This window comes from Hyla sarda, chromosome 4 (assembly GCF_029499605.1).
Source record: "Hyla sarda isolate aHylSar1 chromosome 4, aHylSar1.hap1, whole genome shotgun sequence".
NCBI lineage: Eukaryota > Metazoa > Chordata > Amphibia > Anura > Hylidae > Hyla > Hyla sarda.
In genome coordinates, this window is record NC_079192.1 from 254,214,181 (window position 1) to 254,234,427 (window position 20,247).

Sequence of the window (20,247 nt, forward strand, 5' to 3'; positions counted from 1 at the left end):
ATTCAAAATGACATTCAGTAAGTGTTTTAACCCTTTAGGTGTTTCACAGGAATAGCAGCAAAGTGAAGGAGAAAATTCTAAGTCTTCATTTTTTACACTCGCATTTTCTTGTAGACCCAATTTTTGAATTTTTACAAGGGGTAAAAGGAGAGAAATCACCCTAAAATTTGTAACCCAATTTCTCTCGAGTAAGGAAATACCTCATATGCGTATGTAAAGTGTTCGGCGGGCGCAGAAGAGGGCTCAGAAGGGAAGGAGCGACAATGGGATTTTGTAGAGTGAGTTTTTCTGAAAGGGTTTTTGGGGGGCATGTCCCATTTAGGAAGCCCCTATGGTGCCAGAACAGTGGACCCCCCCCCCACATGTGACCCCATTTTGGAAACTATACCCCTCATGGAATTTAATAAGGGGTGCAGTGAGCATTTACACCCCACTGGCGTTTGACAGATATTTGAAACAGTGGACTGTGCAAATCAAAAATTTTATTTTTCATTTTCACAGACCACTGTTCCAAAAATCTGTCATACACCAGTGGGGTGTAAATGCTCACTGCACCCCTTATTAAATTCCGTAAGGGGTGTAGTTTCCAAAATGGGGTCACATATGGATATTTATTGTTTTGCGTTTGTCAGAACTGCTGTAACAATCAGCCACCCCTGTGCAAATTGCCTCAAATGTACATGGCGCACTCTCCCTTCTGGGCCTTGTTGTGCGCCCCCAGAGCACTTTGCGCCCACATATGTGGTATCTCCGTAGTCGGGAGAAATTGCGTTACAAATTTTGGGGGTCTTTTTTCCCTTTTACCTCTTGTGAAAATGAAAAGTATAGGGCAACACCAGCATGTCAGTGTAAAAAATTTATTTTTTTACACTAACATGCTGGTATAGACCCCAACTTCACCTTTTCATAAGGGGTTAAAGAAGAAAAAGCCCCCCAAAATTTGTAAGGCAATTTCTCCCGAGTACGGCGATACCCCATATGTGTCCCAAAACTGTTGCCCTGAAATACGACAGGGCTCCAAAGTGAGAGAGCGCCATGCGCATTTGAGGCCTGAATTAGGGATTTGCATAGGGGTGGACATAGGGGTATTCTATGCCAATGATTCCCAAACAGGGTGCCTCCAGCTGTTGCAAAACTCCCAGCATGCCTGGACAGTCAATGGCTGTCCGGCAATACTGGGAGTTATTATTTTGCAACAGCTGGAGGCTCCGTTTTGGAAACAGTAGCGTACCAGACGTTTTTCATTTTTTGGGGGGAGGGGGGCTGTGTAGGGGTTTGTGTATGTGTATTCTTTTTTACTTTTTATTTTAGGTTAGTGTAGTGTTTTTAGGGTACAGTCACATGGGCAGAGGTTCACAGCAAGTTTGCCGCTGGAAGTTTGAGCTGCAGCGCAAAATTTGCGCCATCTCAAACTTGCAGCACTCACTGTAAACCTCCGCCCATGTGAGTGTACCCTGTACATTCACATTGGGGGGGGGGGGGGCAAACATCCAGCTGTTGCAAACTCCGAGCATGCCCTTTGGCTGTCCGTGCATGCTGGGAGTTGTAGTTTTGCAACAGCTCGAGGAACACTGGTTTGGAAACACTAAGTTAAGTAATAAACTTTCACGTGTTTTGCAACCAAACTTAGTGTTTCCAAACCAGTGTGCCTCCAGCTGTTGCAAAACTACAACTCCCAGCATGCCCAGGCATGCTGGAATTTGTAGTTCGGCAATATCTGAAGGATCAGATGTTGCCGAACTGCAACTTCCAGCATGCTTGGGCAGTCTGGGAGTTGTAGTTTTGCAACATCTGGAGGTCCACAGTTTGGAGACCACTGTATAATGGTCTCCAATCTGTGCTCTTCCAGATGTTAGAGAACTACAACTCCCAGCATGCCTGGACAGACTGAGCATGCTGAGATTTGTAGTTTTGCAACATATGGAAGAGCACAGATTGGAGACCATTATACAGTGGTCTCCAAACTGTGGGCCTCCAGATGTTGCAAAACTACAACTCCCAGCATGCCCAGAAAGCCAAAGGCTGTCTGGGCATGCTGGGAGTTGCAGTTTTGAAACTCTCAGAGGCAGCAGTGAGATCGCTTTACGGCGATCTCACTGCTGCCAATGAAGATGCCGCACTGCTGCTGCAAACTCACCTCCGGGACGCAGCGCAGCCGGGACCGCATGGAGGACGCCGGGACCGCTCGGACGGGTAAGTGACGCCGGGGGACGGGTCAGGGACACTTAGCAGAGCGGTGTGTGTCCCGATCCCCGTGATCGGGACTCACACACCGCGCTGCTAAGTATTTTCATAGCGAAACGCTGCTATCAGCTAGTCAGATTTGACCAGCTGATAGCAGCGATCGCTGGGGGGGGGGGTGGGGGATGAAACCCCCCGTGGTCGCATGGTAAGATGGCTGGCTATCAGTGATAGCCACCATCTTTCTGGGCGCTGCGGGATGCCGCGAGTAGCGGCAGTAATGTTCATGACGTACCTGTATGTCATGGGTCGGGAACACCTTGCCACCCATGACGTACAGGTATGTCATAGGTCGGGAAGGGGTTAAAGGGGTACTCCGCTGGATTTTTTTTTTTTTATCAACTGATGACAGAAAATTATACAGATTTGTAAATTACTTCTATTTAAAAATCTTAATCCTTCCAGTACTTATTAGCTGCTGTATCTTCCAGAGGAAGTTCATATCCTTTCTGTCTGTCCACAGTGCTCTCTGCTGACACCTCTGTCCATGTCAAGATCTGTACAGAGCAGGAGAGGTTTGCTATGGGGATTTGCTCCTACTCTGCACAGTTCCTAAAATGGACAGAGGTGTCAGGAGAGAGCACTGTGGTCAGACAAAGGAAATTCAAAAAGAAAAGAACTTCCTGTGGAGCAAACAGCAGCAGATAAGTACTGGAAGGATTATTTAGAATTTTTAATAAGTAATTTACAAATCTGTTTAACTTTCTGGCACCAGTTGTTTTCCAGCAGGGTACCCCTTTAAGTTCTTATTGTCTCATGTTAATCTTTTATTGTTTGTATGTTCTTTCAAAATAGTTAGCAACAACAGTAGATACTTTTATTTACAAACATAATATAGACGCCTGGTGATAATGGGCCATATGGGTGATACTTATGCTACACAACTCAAATATGGACGGAATATCTGTGTTCTCAGCAGCAAAGAAAGAGTCTGTCTGAGTAAGATTATAATGTTCTTATTTGAACCACAATGTAAGAAATAAAACAACTGGTTAAAATAGTGGATATGGGGAAGAAATCTACTAAATAAAACAAACAGACACAGTGGTCGGCGCTCCAGGCCTCAATAGCGGTCTTCCTATCCAATGCACAACAAGCACGGCAGATACAGAAATGTTGAGCGATACGGGGTGCATACTATAAAAGGTAAAGACACAGTTCAAGCAAAAGAAAATAGGTCACATGAAAATAGACGGTTTATTGAATCCAAAGTATAAGGTGCGTGGTGCTATGCAAAGACAAGGACATGGCTCTTGCAATGAAAATTGGGCGAGAGCTGTTGCGTGTGTGCTGGAGCACGCGTCCTCAGACCTGAGGAATTCAATAAACCGGCTTTTATCATGTGACACGGTGAGTACGATCATATTTTCCTTGCTACTTTCTACTGAATACTTTAAAGTAACATTGCATCTTTAAAGAGGTACTCCGGGCAAACACTTTGTTGTGAAAATGTATCCACCTTACAAAAAGGTATATATATTTTAAAACTAATCTTATGGTTTCCGTGCTGTTTCTGGGATACAGCTGTCACTCACCAGTGACAAAAGTTGTGTAGTTTTGCATCAATAGGTTCTGTCACATCTCTGCCGATTCCCCACATTCAAATTTTTTGTGACATACGGTAGCTGTGTTTCACAATAGGTGTGGGCTTGGCTTGGGTCTCCGTCCCCATCCAAGCAGGCCTACTGCGATATGCCACGGCCTTGCTCTTTTACAGAGCATACAGTACAAGTGCTGGAAACTTGTCACCCTGGCGGAACATCAGAGGGGACAGTCCTATCGAGCTGCTTCAGAGGAGTTTAAACAAGGACAGAAGGACAGCTGCACTGACGAAGTACGCAATACATAATGGGAGTTGTAGTCTGGAAGTGTTTGCAAAAAGGATATTGAAGTGGGGGGAGGGTCCAGGTTGCAAATTTTAACATTAAAAATTGCCAGATTACTTGGTGAGTGCAATACAGATCTTCAATGACTTTTTTTGGTGGGTTCTATGGTCAGATTACCCCTTTAAGTTAATTAATTGCAGGACATCGTGATGCATATACTCAATCACTAAGTTCTTCTTCATCACTGAAATATGCACTCTTTTTTATTCGAGGTCTCCTTGAGTTGTCTGATGTGGATGCTTCCCCATGTCTTAATTTGTTTTTCTCTTCATCAATTCTTGCTTGCTGGAATGAGAGCAATAATAAACACTGGAAATAAATATATATATTTCATTGAAGCGTAACCCCAGTAATCCACTTAAAACTCCAATAGTGTGCAAAGACAGGTTTCTTATTTTAATTACGGTACATCAACTGTAGAAGTAGATGAAGAGACAGCTGAAATGACATTTTATGTGAGCAGGTAGTTCTATAGATAGAACTGCTAGTTAGGTGAAGTTGTGATTACAGCAGCACAGGCACCAATTTAAGGAGGCACTCTACTATAGTTTATCGAAATGGGAAGGGGGCTAGTGTAATGTGTGTTACTAGGGCTGCAGCTTTACTGTGTCTGTAAGTACAACTTTCTGTGCAGTTGGTGCAGATGACGTAATATAGCCAAAGATGTATCCAAAGTGTGAAAAGGCTTTCAAAAAGGAACATGAGAATATAAGTGTAAAGCATTCATTTAGTCACTGGAAGTACACTTTAAAGCAGCTGTCCAGTCATGACCTCAAAAATCTTTACAAGCTTTATATGCCTTATCTATTATGGTTCTTTCTATATGTATCCCCAGTTTACAGTTTTTCACAATGTCTAGAGTTTACTTGTTTTATAAACATGTTTAACCCCTTAAGGACCAAGCCCATTTTCACCTTAAAGAGGCACTGTCATTGTTAAAAACTTTTCATATATTGTAGGACTCATGATATGACATTTCACAATATACACCTGTTAAAAAAAAATTAAAATTTTCACCTGAAATTCAAGCTCAAAATAGCCGCCACTAGGGGTCGCCTGTCTTTTAGCCAAACAGACTAGTCTAGATTTTACAGCATACTGGATACCGGCCGTAAAGCATACCGGTATCCAGTATAGGAGATTTCTATTGTGTATGCAAAACTACAGATAAAAGGATGTGTGGACATGCTGGGAGCTGTAGTTTTAAAACAGCTTGAGGCAACACTGCTCTAACACAGTTATTTACAAACATTGCAACTTCAGTTGTTACTAAACTACAACTCCCAGCATGCTGAAATAGTCAAAGCTTTCTCGGACTCCTGAATGACGAACAAGTTGATCAGACATTCAGGAGTCTGTGAAAGATGAATGACACACATAGTGACAGCTATGCTGATTAGCATCCAGCTTTACTAGGAGAAGATAATAAAAGATAGAACATGTATTCATAAAAATGCTGTACTTTTATCTAAAAAATCCTTGCACTAATTTTATAAAGATCTATTCTTATATTTATACATTTTATCCTGTTATGAATTCACCATAATGTGTTCTGATTACTGCAGGCAAGCTCTAAGCATCTTCCTTTGTGTAACATGTACAGCATGAAACCAGAGAGGAAAGGGTTACAGAGTAAAGAGTACTGATTGGCTGACTGCACAGGTTGCTCCTGTGAGGGAGACAGACTGACACGCCCCCTCCAGCCTGCACAATGAAAAAGTAACTCACCAGCAGATAAATGCTTGTATCTCTGGATACATAGGTCCGAGACATATAAAAATTATATGCACATGATCAGGATTGGGTCCTGAGTAACATATCACTTTTTTTCTTTTTTTTTGCACTATGACACTATGCTTTAAGGACCAGAGCGTTTTTGCACATCTGACCATTGTCACTTTAAGCATTAATAACTCTGGAATGCCTTTACTTTTCATTCTGATTCAGAGATTGTTTTTTAGTGACATATTCTACTTTATGTTAGTGGTAAATTTTTATCGATACTTGCATCATTTCTTGGTGGAAAATTCAAAAATTTTATGAAAAAAATTGAACGTTTTGCATTTTTCTAACTTTCAAGCTCTCTGGTTGTAAGGAAAACAGACATTCCAAATAAATTATATATTGATTCACATATACAATTATGTCTACTTTATATTTTCATCATAAAGTTGACAGGTTTTTACTTTTGGAAGACATCAGAGGGCTTCAAAGTTCAGCAGCAATTTTCCAATTTTTCACACCATTTTCAAAATCAGAATATTTTAGGGACCAGTTCCGTTTTGAAGTGGATTTGAAGGGCCTTCATATTAGAAATACCCCACAAATGACCCCATTATAAAACTGCACCCCTCAAATGTATTCAAAATGACATTCAGTAAGTGTGTTAACCTTTTAAGTGTTTCACAGGAATAGCAGCAAAGTGAAGGAGAAAATTCAAAATCTTCATTTTTTACACTCGCATGTTATTGTAGACCCAGTTTTTGAATTTTTACAAGGGGTAATAGGAGAAAGAGCCCCCCAAAATTTGTAACCCAATTTCTCTCGAGTAATGAAATACCTCATATGTGTATGTCAAGTGTTTGGCGGGCGCAGTAGAGGGCTCAGAAGGGAAGGAGCAACAATGGGATTTTGGAGAGTGAATTTTGCTGAAATGGTTTTTGGGGGGGGCATGTCACATTTAGGAAGCCCCTATGGTGCCAGAACAGCAGAACCCCCCCCCCCACATGGCATACTATTTTGGAAACTACACCTCTCAAGGCACGTAACAAGGGGTCCAGTGAGCTTTAACACCCCATAGGTGTTTGACAACTTTTCGTTAAATTCGGATGAGTAAATGAGAAAAAAAAAAAAATCTTTCACTTAAGTGCAGTTTTTCCCCCCAATTTACCATTTTTACAAAGGGTAATGGAAGAAAATGCCCCCCAAAATTTGTAACCCCCATCTCTTCTGAGTATGGAAATACCCCATGTTAGGACATAAAATGCTCTGCGGTCGAACTACATTGCTCAGAAGAGAAGGAGTCACATTGGGGGGCATGTCGCATTTAGGAAGCCCCTATGGTGCCAGAACATCAAAAAAAAAAAAAAAATAAAACACATGGCATGCTATTTTGGAAACTACACCCCTCAATAAACCTAACAAGGGGTACAGTGAGCCTTAACACCTCACAGGTGTTTGACGACTTTTTGTTTAAGTTGGATGTGTAAATGAAAAAAATTACATAAAAATAAACTCACTAAAATGCTGTTTTTACCCCCCAAATTTTACAAGGGGTAATAGGAGAAAATGACCCCCAAAATTTGTAATCCCATTTCTTCTGAATATGGAAATACACCATGTGTGGATGTAAATTTCTCTACAATGCTCAGAAGAGGAGGAGCGCCATTGAGCTTTTGGAGAGAGAGTTTGTTTGAAATGGAAGTCAGGGGCCATGTGCGTTTACAAAGCCCCCAGTGGTGGCAAAACAGTGCATCCCTCCACATGTGCCCCATTTTGGAAACTACACCCCTCACAGAATTTAATAAGGGGTTCAGTGAGTATTTACACCCCACTGGCATTTGACAAATCTTTGGAACAGTGGGCTGTGCTAATTAAAAATAACATTTTTCATTTTCACGGACCACTGTTCCAAAAAATCTGTCAGACACCTGTGGGGCGTAAATGCTCACTGTACCCCTTATTACATTCGCCGAGGGGTGTAGTTTCCAAAATGGGGTCACATGTGGGGGGGTCCATTGTTCTGGCACTATGGGGGCTTTGTAAACACACGTGGACTTCAATTACAGACAAATTTTCTCTTCAAAAGCCCAATGGCGCTCCCTCTCTTCTGAGCATTGTAGTGCGCCAGCAGAGCACTTTACATCCACATATGGGGTATGTTCTTACTCAGAAGAAATGGGGTTACAAATTTTGGGGGGCTGTTTTTCTATTTTCCCTTGTGAAAATGAAAAATCTAGGGTAACACTAGCATTTTAGTGAAAATATTTTCTTAATTTTTCCATCCAACTTTAATGAAAATTCGTCAAACACCTGTGGGGTGTTAAGGCTCACTATACCCCTTGTTAAATTTTTTGAGGGGTGTAGTTTCCAAAATGCGGTCACATGTGGGTATTTTTTTTGGGTTTATGTCAGAACCGCTGTAAAATCAGCCACCCCTGTGCAAATCCCCAATTTAGGCCTCAATTTTGGGGGTCTTTTTTTTCTTTTACCGCTTATGGAAATAAAAAGTTTGGGGTAACACCAGCATGTTAGTGTAAAATTTTTTTTTTTTTTTTTTTTTTTTTACACTAACAGGCTGGTGTAGACCCCAACTTTTCCTTTTCATAAGGGGTAAAAGAAGAAAAAGCCCCCCCAAAATTTGTAGTGCAATTTCTCCCGAGTACGGAAATACCCCATATGTGGCCCTTAACTGTTTCCTTGAAATACGACAGGGCTCTGAAGTGAGAGAGCGCCATGCCCATTTGAGGACTAAATTAGGGATTGCATAGGGGTGGACATAGGAGTATTCTACGCCAGTGATTCCCAAACAGGGTGCCTCCAGCTGTTGCTAAACTCCCATCATGCCTGGACAGTCAGTGGCTGTCCGGAAATGCTGGGAGTTGTTATTTTGCAACAGCTGAAGGCTCCATTTTGGAAACACTGCCATACGATACATTTTTCATTTTTATGGGGGGGTACAGTGTAAGGGGTGTATATGTAGTGTTTTACCCTTTATTATGTGTTAGTGTAGTGAAGTGTTTTTAGGGTACATTCACACTGGCGGAGGGTTACAATGAGTTTCCTGCTAGGAGTTTACACTGCGGAGAAAAATTTGACGCAGCTCAAACTTGAAGCAGGAAACTCACAGCAAACCCGCCCGTGTGAATGTACCCTGTACATTCACATGGGGGGGGGGGGGGGGAGGCAAACCTCCAGCTGTTTCAAAACTACAACTCCCAGCATGTACTTAGAGACTGTGCATGCTGGGAGATGTAGTTATGCAACAGCTGGAGGTACACAACTACAACTCCCAGCATGCCGAGACAGCTGTCTGGGCATGATGGGATTTGCAGTTTTTCAACAGCTGGAGGGCTACAGTTTAGAGACCACTGTATAGTGGTCTCCAAACTGTAGCCCTCCAGATGTTGCTAGGCAACTCACCGGCTTCCGTAGGATCCAGGGAGCCGCATCGCCGTTCTCTGCTGTTGACGATCGCCACCCTCTGCAGATGGGTAAGTGGACCTTCGGCGTCAGTCCCCGTCGATTCCTCCATTCTGCCTGGACAACAGTGGGTGGGCAGAGCGGGGGAACCGAATGTTAACCCCCCCCCCCCCCCTGCTATTGGTCGTCGCTTCTGAACGACCAATAGGAGGGGTGGCACCCCTGCCACCTCATTCCTAACCCTTCAGGGGGATCATGAGTGTATTGGACAACCCCGATCCCCCGTATTTTTCGGGTCACTGGGTCATTGGAGACCTGTATTGGGGTCCTGGGCATTTGCACTGGGTGCCTGCTGGTGTCATCCCGGTCCGGTCCCCGTCTGGCAGGGACCGAAATTACCACAGGTGTACCGGTACACCCCTGGTCCCTAAGTGGTTAAAGTTTACCTGTCACAACAAAAAATCTAAAAAAGTTTACTGGGTTTTTCAGCAGCAGGGTTATTTAGCCTTTATGTAATCTTAATTTTATACGGGTGTATTCTTGATTAGTGATATGTAATGATAATGGACCTACTTCTATATTCCTTTAGTACCTACTGGTGCTTGTTCTCTTGTTCATGGTTCTTAATTGGCTAGCCCTTTTAGGTCAGCCTATACAGCTTTTATTTTTGCCAATACAGCTTTTATTTTTGATGTATCTGTGCCTTTGCCTGCCTTTCCTATTTGTACTGCTGATGGTAAAAACCATTTTCAATAAAACGAATAAAAAAAGAAAGAAAAAAAAGAAAAAAAAAAAAGAAACTGTGTTCATACTGTCGACTTATTGTGAACCTGGACAAAAGGCAAAACCCCAATGCTGGAAATAGTCAAGTACAGTATTGTTTTACTGGTAGTCCTTTATGATATTTTCAGAGGCCAGATTATGGTTTAATAGGAGGGTCTGTGGTGGTTCTGTCCCACTTTGCAGCTATGGCATGACAGTAAAACCATATCCCCCATATCCACATGCAGTAGTCAATGGCCACAGTTTTGCCAATAAAATTGTGCTGCTGTTGGCCCCATGTGGTAACTTCAACACAGGACTGTACCCTAAAGACTTTGTACAGAGCATCTTCTGTAAGTGTTTAAACAATTGTACCTGGAATGCAATGGCTTGACTCAGACTGTCAAGAGCAGGATCTTCACCTTCATCTTCACTCTGTTCCTCTTCAACACTGCAAGATGAAATATGTGCATTTATGAGGACCCGGTAGACAATTACCATGCTATGTCCTAGTTAAAGAGGACCTGTGGCCAACCCAAAAAACTTGACATTTTAATTTTATTAAATAGCACAGACTGCTCTGATGAAAACTTTACAGTTTCTGAGATATGAGGGTCTAAAGTTTGTCTGACAATTCAGGGAATCAGTCAGATGGGTGTGAACTTAATTTTAAATATGCTTTTATTACCTCTGTGTGCTGCTTTGTCCCGTTTTAATTCACAGGACTCACACCCTGAAGTGCTGTAGAGCAAGTCTTTTTTATATTACAGTTGTCTCTGACCTTTCCCAGCATTCCAGGTGGTCAGAGACAATATGTCACATGATCTCCAGGGGGTATGGCTATGCTGCGGTGATGGGATAGCATTACTTTAGTAATCCCCTTTCACTTTGCTATAGCTAGGGACACAACTGTAAAATAAGGCTTGCATAACAGCACTTCTGGTTGTGGGTTCTGAAAACAGGACAAGAATTAATAAACGCATATTACACTGTTTTGTATCTTGGCACCATGGGCTCCAAGGCTTAAGAAAAATAAATCCTGGATTACCCCTTAGGGTATGTTCACACGTGTGTATTTTGCTGCAGATTTTCAGCTGCCGATTTACCTACACATTGAAATCAATGTGTAAAATAATCAACAGCAGAAAATCTGCCACAAAATAAACACGTGTGAACGTATCCTTAAAAAGAAAGTCAGATTCCTTACACTTCTTCCATTTCAATCATCCGCTTTCTTTTCTTCTCTTTCTTTTGTGGAGGTTCACGATCTCCCAGCATATTTTTGGGGCAGGCATAACTCAGGTGACCCGTGTCCTTTAGTGCCAAAAAATAAATAAAAGTCAGATATAAAATAAACATTTACTAGATTACGTTGTTGCTGGTTTACAAAAACAAACTTGTGACTTGTTTGGAGCCTGACTTTTACACATCCGTAAGTCAGTAATATTAAAGGGTACCTCTCATCAAATAAACTTTTGATATATTTTAGATTAATGAATGTTGAATAACTTTCCAATAGCATGTTAATGAAAAATATGCTTCTTTCTATTGTATTTTTCCCGATCAGTCCTGTCAGCAAGCATTTCTGACTCATGCTGGAGTCCTAAACACTCAGAGCTGCCAGCCTGCTTTGTTCACAGCCAAACAGGCTGTGAACAAAGCAGGCTGGCAGCTCTGAGTATTCTCCTTTGTGAACAAAGCAGACTGGCAGCTCGTAGTGTTTAGGACTCCAGCATGAGTCTGAAATGCTTGCTGCCAGGACTGGTAGGGAGACCCCTAGTGGTCATTTCTCCAAAGTGGAAAATTAAATCGAAAGAAGCATATTTTTTAATAACATGCAATTGTGAAGTTATTCTGCATACATTAATCTATAATATAGCAAAAGTTTTTTTGATGAGAGGTACCCTTTAATAACAGAGGAAACATGATTTTTTTCTATTTGCAGTTTAGATTTGTGTTAAAAATTGTCCTACTTGCATTAAGGGTTAAACAGGTTGTCTCATTTTGCTCCAAGATTCTCAAATGGATAAAGGTTATATAAAAACTGTACAGAGTTTAATCTGATGAAAAATTATGTTTATTTGAAGTTTTTTTTTTACATTAGTTTCTCCCACCTAGATACGCCAAGAGTCCTATGAATACTTAAATGTGTCTCCTTATATTGTGTCCAACAGCATATGCTCAGCTTTTTCTAGGAAGCAAAATAAAAATGTCTGCTCTCCAACATTAAAAGGGGTTATCCAGGAAAAAACTTTTTTTTTTTTATATATATTAACTGGCTCCAGATAGTTAAACAGATTTGTAAATTACGTCTATTAAAAAATCTTAAACCTTTCAGTACTTATGAGCTGCTGAAGTTGAGTTGTTCTTTTCTGTCTAAGTGTTCTCTGATGACACCTGTCTCGGGAACTGTCCAGAGTATAAGCAAATCCCCATAGCAAACCTCTTCTACTCTGCGCAGTTCCCGAGACAAGCAGAGATGTCAGCAGAGAGCACTGTTGCCAGACAGGAAAGAACAACTCAACTTTAGTAGCTGATAATTATTGGAAGGATTAAGATTTTTTAATAGAAGTAATTTAAAAATCTGTAACTTTCTGGAGCCAGCTGATCTTAAAAAATTTTTTTTTTCCTGGAATACCCCTTTAATGGGATCTTTGGGGGGAAAAATAAATAAATAAAAAAGTGTGTTTCTATGCTCAGGCTGTAGGGATTGATATTTATAAGTTCTGTTAATCAAAGAAGCTTTATTAAAACTTTCATAAAAACTCCAAGGGCAGTTTATGAGTTTAATGTATGTCAGTGATCTCCAACCTGCGGACCTCCAGATGTTGCAAAACTACAATTCCCAGCATGCTGGCTGTCCGGGCATGCTGGGAGTTGTAGTTTTGCAACATCTGGAGGTCCGCAGGTTGGAGACCACTGATGTATGTATTTAGTCACTATTGGAGACTATAGGTAAAAAAAATAAAAAATACTGCTGATGTCTGGTATTTACTCACCCCACATTCATAGCATCTGGACTTGTCGGTATAATTACGCCTCCGTATAAATTCAGTTGCCCTGCCATTGTCAATAGCAATGCTAGCTTTTATTACTCTGCCAAAGAGCTGAAAGACAAGTAAGCATTCACCGAAGAACTGTAGTATTCTATGCAATAATCGTCTCTAATGGATGAAAAGGCATACTTGTTTGTTGTTCAGTGCTCGGACACAGCTTTGTGCTGGTTCCTTATCTAGAAATAGAACAAATGCAACTCCTTTACTCCTCCGGGAATCTTTGTCCTTTAAAATAGTGACTCTACAAGACAGAAAGAAAAATGCTGACTGGTAGACATTGTTACAATCAGCATCTTAGATACACAATACATCTAAACAAATGTTGGTTCATATGCTGGCGTGCCCTAATAAATGCCAATCTGAACAGAAGGGCCAGCTTATAGGAAGAGCCGATTAGGCAATTGCCTCCACCACCTGAGGGCCTCTATTTGTGTTTAAGTGTTAAATGGGCATTCTCATTAAAACTCATTTTTGCTATTGCACTCCTTATGGTTAAAAAAAAAAAAAGTATAAATATATAAAATTGATAGAGATAGATAGCTTAAAAAAGCTCAAGAGCACATTTTCCCCCATCTCATTCACATACCTCGGACCGAAGCCCAAACACAGGAAGTGCAGCCTGGAGTGCTGAGGGGGGGGGGGGTCCAACCAACAGCATATGGCAGTTAAAGGGGGTTATCCAGGAAAAAAAACTTATATATATATATCTCTATCTATCTCAACTGGCTCCAGAAAGTTAAACAGATTTGTAAATTACTTCTATGAAAAAAATCTTAATCCTTTCAGTAGTTATGAGCTTCTGAAGTTAAGGTTGTTCTTTTCTGTCTAAGTGCTGACACGTGTCTCAGGAACGGCCCAGTTTAGAAGAGGTTTGCTATGGGGATTTGCTTCTAAACTGGGCAGTTCCCGAGACACGTGTCATCAGAGAGCACTTAGACAGAAACAAACAACCTTAACTTCAGAAGCTCATAAGTACTGAAAGGATTAAGATTTTTTAATAGAAGTAATTTACAAATCTGTTTAACTTTCTGGAGCCAGTTGACAAGCTGGACACCCCCCCCCCCTCAGCACTCCAGGCTGCACTTCCTGTTTGGACTTCAGTACAAAGTCTGTGTATGAGATGGGAGAAAATGTGCTCTTGCGCTTTTTTTTTTTAGCACAAATAAAACATAGAAAACTTCATTTCTTTTAACCAAAGTATATTAGAAATATTTTTATTTACCATAAGGAGTGCAATAGCAAAAATTCATTTTAATGAGAGTGACCCTTTAAAAGTCTTGGGCTAACATATTAATTATTTAGATTCCTGCCTAATAATAATTCTTCAATGAACTGCTATGCAGTAATGGTCACTAATGATAATGATAATATTGAACTGGTGGAAAGGATGATCACAATTATTGTCCACCTTAGATATGGGTCCCCCATGGTGGAAATGAATATAGTCATGAATTCCCTGGGGATATTTCTACTAAATGAGGTAAGGTAGGCAAGGAAGAGTTATATCATTCAATATCCAGGGCTCATGCCATCAATAACAGAGAGAGGGAACTGATCTACAGAGTTTCCACAGCTTAGGCTGGGTTCACATCACGTTTTGTCCCATACGGGACTGCATACGGCAGGGGCAGCTGAAAACTTGCCATATGCTGTTTTCCCACCGCACCTAAAGTCGTGGTCGACTACGGTTTTAGGTCCAGTGGAAAACCGCATACGGGGCAAAAATGAGCCGACCGGAGTCAGCGTTTCACTCCGGTCAGCTCATTGAAATTAATTACATATGGGACCGCATACGAGAGCACAAGTTTTCAGCTCCCCCTGCCGTATGCCGTCCCGTATGGGACAAAACGTGATGTGAACCCAGCCTGACATCAGGATACTAGACTAATACAAACCACTGACTTCATCTTTCCCAATAATTTACTTACTTGACCACTTTTCCATATTTTGAAAAAATCTAGGAAAAAATAAAAAATAAAAACAACAGGTAAGTATTTTATTTTTAAAAGGAAAACATACTTTATTAAAGTGTACCTGTCATCAACAATTTTTTTTTATATAATTAGATAATACCATTATTTGTATATTTGTAATATACATTGGTTAAAAAAGGTGTATTCAGCTATTGCATGTGTGTCTCTATGAGGAGTCCAAACACAGGAAGTGAGGGTGGACAAGCAGGACAGTGTGCACTGAGGCTCTATAACATGGATCATACATCAGGATGATTGACAAGCCAGGAGTCTGCACAGATCCCTGCTTGTCCTGCCCTCACTTCATGTTTTTGGACTCCTCATAGAGACAAACAGACAACAGCTGCAGGGACAGTATTTTTTCACCCAAAAATACACACACAATGTTTAACCAATGTATATTACAAATATACATATAATGGTATTACCTACATTATATAAGAAGTTTTTGTTGACGACAGGTACACTTTAAAGGACAGCTATTACATGACAATGCTCTATTCTTAGGGTGCCTACAGAAATACCCTACTAAAAGGGAAGAAGAAGGGTGCATTGTCATTATTAAAGGGGTACTCCGGTGAAAACCTTTTTTCTTTTAAATCAACTGGTGGCAGAAAGTTAAACATATTTGTAAATTACTTCTATTAAAAAAATCTTAATCCTTCCAGTACTTATTAGCTGCTGAATGCTACAGAGGAAATTCCTTTCTTTTTGGAACACTGATGACATCACGAGCACAGTTCTCTCTGCTGACATCTCTGTCCATTATAGCAGATGCATAGCAGATGTATGCTAAGGGCAGCATGGTGGCTCAGTGGTTAGCACTGCTGCCCTGCAATGCTGGGGACTTGGGTTCAAATCCCACTAAGGACAACAATAAAAGCGTTATTATTAAAATAATAACATCAGCAGAGAGAATTGTGCTCATGATGTCATCAGAGAGCATTCCAAAAAGAAAAGAATTTCCTCTGTAGTATTCAGCATCTAATAAGTACAGGAAGGATTAAGATTTTTTAATAGAAGTAATTTACAAATATGTTTAACTTTCTGCCACCAGTTGATTTAAAAGAAAAAAGGTACCCGGAGTACCCTTTTAAATGTCCTTCCATTCGGCTGTCCAAAAGAATGAACAATGTCCACTCAGCACTTCAAACTAAGCATGAAGAAGAACTCAATGGAGACCACCTGGCACGTCTGATGGGGAATATTTTGGCTCTTTAGTTGGAAGCAAGACATCCCAAAGAAGCATGAAAAATGCAGAGCATTGTGCTTTAGAGATGCAGACTATGTACATACCCTGTGGAGGTCATTGTTGGTCAGGGAGAACGGCAGATTGGACACATAGACAGTACTCTTGCTAGGTGCAAGACCTCCACTCATGGTATCTATGGAAGACAAAAAGGGTACATATTAGTTTATACATTACATTTTTACAGATATTATAAACCTCTTTTTACTGCTTTGTGAATGGTTGGCCAATTGGACCCCCACTGATCAGACCAGTGTTTCACAATCAGGGTGCCTCCTACTGTTGCAAAACTACAACTCCCAGCATGCTGGGAGTTGTAGTTTTGCAACAGCTGGAGGCATCACAGTTGGAAACACTGGATTAGACACTAATCACCCATCCTAGGGATAGCTAATAAGTTACCATTATGGATGCGCCCCAGCCCACAGCTTATTTACTCAGGGTGGCTTCTTAAAAATATATGTATGTTTGGCCAGAACTGGTCTTAGAAATTACTCATAATCTTTCTCCCCAAAAGACGTAAATAGAAAATCCTGGATTTACTCCAAACCCTCAAGTGATCAAAAGAAAAAAAGTCATTGATAAGACCAGCACCAGCCTAAAATACCCATATTATTGCTTCTCTCACCTAAACTAACCCGGTGGTTGTGGTAGGAATGGCGGCATCTACACATCAATGAAGGTCCTCCATCATTTGCCATATAACTGAAGGGGAGAACCCCTTTAAAAACCTGTTGCCCCGCCATGAACCATATTGATATACTTGTAGTTAGAAGACTTCCTCAGTTATCCAATGATGGCAAGGCCAAAGTGGCGCTGCCTGTCTACAAGTCATGTGACCCATGGGGCGCTGCCTCACGCTGGAATGAAGCATCAATCTGGGTATACCCCTCAAAGACCACAAACCCCTTTAAGGGGTACTCCGGTGGAAAACTTTTTTTTTTTTTTTTAATCAACTAGTGCCAGAAAGTTAAAAAGATTTGTAAATTACTACTATTAAAAAAGTACTTAATAGCTTCTGACTACTACAGAGAAAATTATTTTCTTTGCGGAACACAGTGCTCTCTGCTGACATCTCTGTCCATATCAGCATATGTTTGCTATGGGGAATTTCTCCTACTCTGGACAGTTCCTAAAATGGACAGAGATGTCAGCAGAGAGCTCTGTGTTCCAAAAAAAAAAAAAAGACTTTCCTCTGTAGTATTCAGCAGCTTTTTTTAATAGAAGGAATTTATAAATCTGTTTCACTTTCTGGCACCAGTTGAAAAAAAGTTTTCCACTGGACTACCCCTTAAGGGGGTTGTGCGCTGCCCTGCCTTTCGGAGCTCAGCTCACAGCATCCGGAAGTTCATTACTCCGAACGCTGTGTGCGGGCTTCCGTGTTCGCGGCCGCCCCCCTCGTGATGTCACACCTGCCCCCTCAATGAAAGTCTATGGGGAGGGGGCGCGACCGCTGTCACGCCCCCTTCCCATAGACTTTGGTTGAGGGGGCGGGCGTGACGTCACGAGGGGGGCGGCCGCGAACACGGAAGCCCGCACACAGCGTTCGGAGTAATGAACTTCCGGACGCTGCGAGCATTGCTCCGAAAGGCAGGGCAGCGCACAACCCCTTTAAGGGACTGATATATTGTATAATAAGCCAATGTTATCCAAATTGTGAATGCCCAGCTCTTGCAAAACTACAACCCTCATCATGATGGGAAAGCATGGGAGACAAAGACAGGTTAAGGGACCACTGGAACAAGTTATGCTAAGCTATAACCAGTAACACAGAGCAGAAAGCAACATCCAGTGTGGAGTCAGCAGCGAGGGCGAAGAGCTCTAAATGTCCCTCCCGGGCCCCCGTCGACCTTACAGGGCAGCTGGTTATGAAGCAGAGGAGCCGCACACTGCTCGAATACTAGCCGAACTCTACAGAACCCGCCATCCCTTACCCGCCTGGTGACACACCGGAGTCCTCTGCTAGTCTAGCCCTCCATCACTCTCCTCTCTGCAGCTTCCTGATGCGTTCGCAGGGGGTAAGAACACTAAACACTTCCGTCTGCACTGCAGGAGCCATTTTGTCAGAGTCACTTTTCTACCGTAAATGAGATCTTGATCTGTGAAAACATGGAGGCCTCAGCAATTGTTTACCGGATTACACTGACCAGCTGTAACAGGATTTGGTTTAGGTAGTGTGCACACATGGCCTACATAGACGGTATGGCCATTTCATATGCTCTTTTCTAGGGGTGGATCCTAATACACATGAGACCTAAATATAGAAATGATATGTGAATGATTGCTCACTATGTCTGACTGCATACTATTATCCAACAACTATGTCATCCAGTCAGGTATGGAACAGTTGGTCAATTCAGTTGATCATTTGCCACTTTGCACAAGCCTAACTTTCCCTCTGGACAGGTTTTGATAAATCGTATTTTACACTGCAGATCTGCCGGTGACCCGACCCATTTTATGCCTCCAGCTGTTTCCACCCCTGTTCCCCCGCCTCACTCCGCCCCTGGCCTGCTCGCAGTGGCAATCCGCTGCTACGAGCAGCCACACAGGGGGCCTGCGAGTCGGCGAGTGCACTCTGACATCCCAGAGCAGTGGCAATGTGTGAGCACACTGCCCCGTCATGCCAGAGTACACTCGCCGACTCGTAGGCCCCCTGTGTGGCTGCTCGTAGCAGCGGATTGCCACTGCGAGCAGGCCAGGGGCGGAGTGAGGCGTGGGAACGGGGGTGGCAACCGCTGAAGGCACAAAATGGCTCGGGTCACCGGCAGATCTGCAACGTAAAATACGCTGCGGATCCGTTACGTGTGGCCCTACGCTTAGGGGGAGATTTATCTAAACTTGTCCAGAGGAAAAGTGTCTGAGTTGCCCATAGTAACCAATCAGATTGCTTCTCTCATTTAAAAAAAAAAGGCTTCTGAAAAATGAAAGCAGCAATGTGATTGGTTGCTGTGGGCTACTCATCAACTTTTCCTCTGGACAGGTTTTGCTAAATCTCCCCCTTTGTATGCTCTTTTATTTATGTTTCCTGACCAAAAGTCAGACGTGTTTCTGATGGGATCACTTGTACGAATGATCTTAAGTCTTAGGGTATGTTCACACTGAGATTCTCCAAGAAAAAGTGTTCTCATTGTGAAGCTTATGACATGTGCACTGAGCACCACAAAACCCAATGAAATCAATGGGCATGCAGTGGAAGTATCAGAGGAAATTTTCTGCTCATTCTCTGTAGTGTGACTGGGGCCTTATGTGTATGGAGTTTACTACACGGGACATAAAAAAAGCAGTATCTTCTGTATCTAATATAAAAAAGTTACCACATAGCACAACCACTTTCCCATTGAATACAAGGAAAAAGACATTTCTGGTTTCAGGATTATGAGACTACATTCACGCTACAAATCTCTATCACATGCTAATTTCTGCCGAAAGAATGAACGTGTTCATTCTTTTGGCTGAGTCTGCCAATGGGGGACGTTTATCATGATGCTAAACACAGGTTTTGTACTGCAGCAACGCATACCTGTCAGTGTTACACTGACACGCAGCCTGTGAGATCCAGCCTATGGCTGGACTTCACTGGCTGCCGTGCTTGGTATGGGGAACAGGGGGAGCCCCCTCTCCCTGTCAATCCCATGAAAGTCATGGTCGGTACTGACCACAGCATCTATGGAGTTAATGCTGGAGAGACCAGTGCAATCTTGGTTCTGGCAGCTGTGGCGGGATGCCGGCTGTGATTGTCAGCCAGGTCCCACCACTGATCTGCAGCACGTCATGCAGAGCAGGAGATCGGTTGGACATATGCATACATCCAGTTGCACTAATGTTAGCAGCTGGGGCGTATGCAGAAGTCCAATACAGTGAAGGGGTTTAAAAAAATAAAATAAAAAAAAGACAGAATTACAATTTTTTTCATTTCAAATCTGCAAAAAGTTAAA

At 42.0% G+C, this 20,247-nt stretch overlaps 2 protein-coding genes across 6 annotated transcripts in view; one reads left to right on the forward strand and one right to left on the reverse strand.

Moving 5' to 3' along the window:
* Window positions 1–3,044: 3,044 nt before the first annotated feature.
* ZCRB1 (zinc finger CCHC-type and RNA binding motif containing 1) lies at window positions 3,045–18,737 on the reverse strand. 4 transcript variants are annotated; one of them, XM_056573956.1, is made up of 8 exons: window positions 18,599–18,737; window positions 16,357–16,445; window positions 15,016–15,044; window positions 13,217–13,328; window positions 13,031–13,138; window positions 11,239–11,345; window positions 10,407–10,482; window positions 3,045–4,436 (listed from the first exon to the last, which is right to left on the reverse strand). In XM_056573956.1, exons 2-8 carry the CDS (start codon window positions 16,438–16,440, stop codon window positions 4,287–4,289), a joined length of 666 nt encoding a protein of 221 aa, XP_056429931.1. In that variant the 5' UTR covers window positions 16,441–16,445; window positions 18,599–18,737; the 3' UTR covers window positions 3,045–4,286. The 4 variants fall into 4 exon arrangements, with proteins under 4 accessions (XP_056429931.1, XP_056429930.1, XP_056429928.1 ...); XM_056573955.1 differs by lacking the exon at window positions 18,599–18,737 and adding an exon at window positions 18,244–18,387; XM_056573953.1 differs by lacking the exon at window positions 18,599–18,737 and adding an exon at window positions 17,996–18,017.
* PPHLN1 (periphilin 1) overlaps window positions 18,258–20,247 on the forward strand; it is a 98,730-nt gene continuing 96,740 nt past the window's right edge. The window contains exon 1 of one of the 2 annotated variants that reach the window (XM_056573949.1): window positions 18,258–18,327. The gene's annotated coding sequence lies outside the window, so the exon portion shown is untranslated. Of the gene's footprint in view, window positions 18,328–18,552; window positions 18,646–20,247 lie in introns of those variants that run through there. The other variant, XM_056573951.1, reaches the window with a different exon arrangement.

Excerpts from the sequence above, each read along its gene's own strand:
- ZCRB1 (XM_056573953.1), bottom strand. The coding sequence starts at position 18,017 with ATGCTTTCCCATCATGATGAGG. Across the intron at positions 16,446-17,995 it reads GCTTTCCCATCATGATGAGG|ATACCATGAGTGGAGGTCTT; the intron begins GTTGTAGTTTTG and ends TGTCTTCCATAG. Across the intron at positions 11,346-13,030 it reads CCAGATGCTATGAATGTGGG|GACACGGGTCACCTGAGTTA; the intron begins GTGAGTAAATAC and ends TTGGCACTAAAG.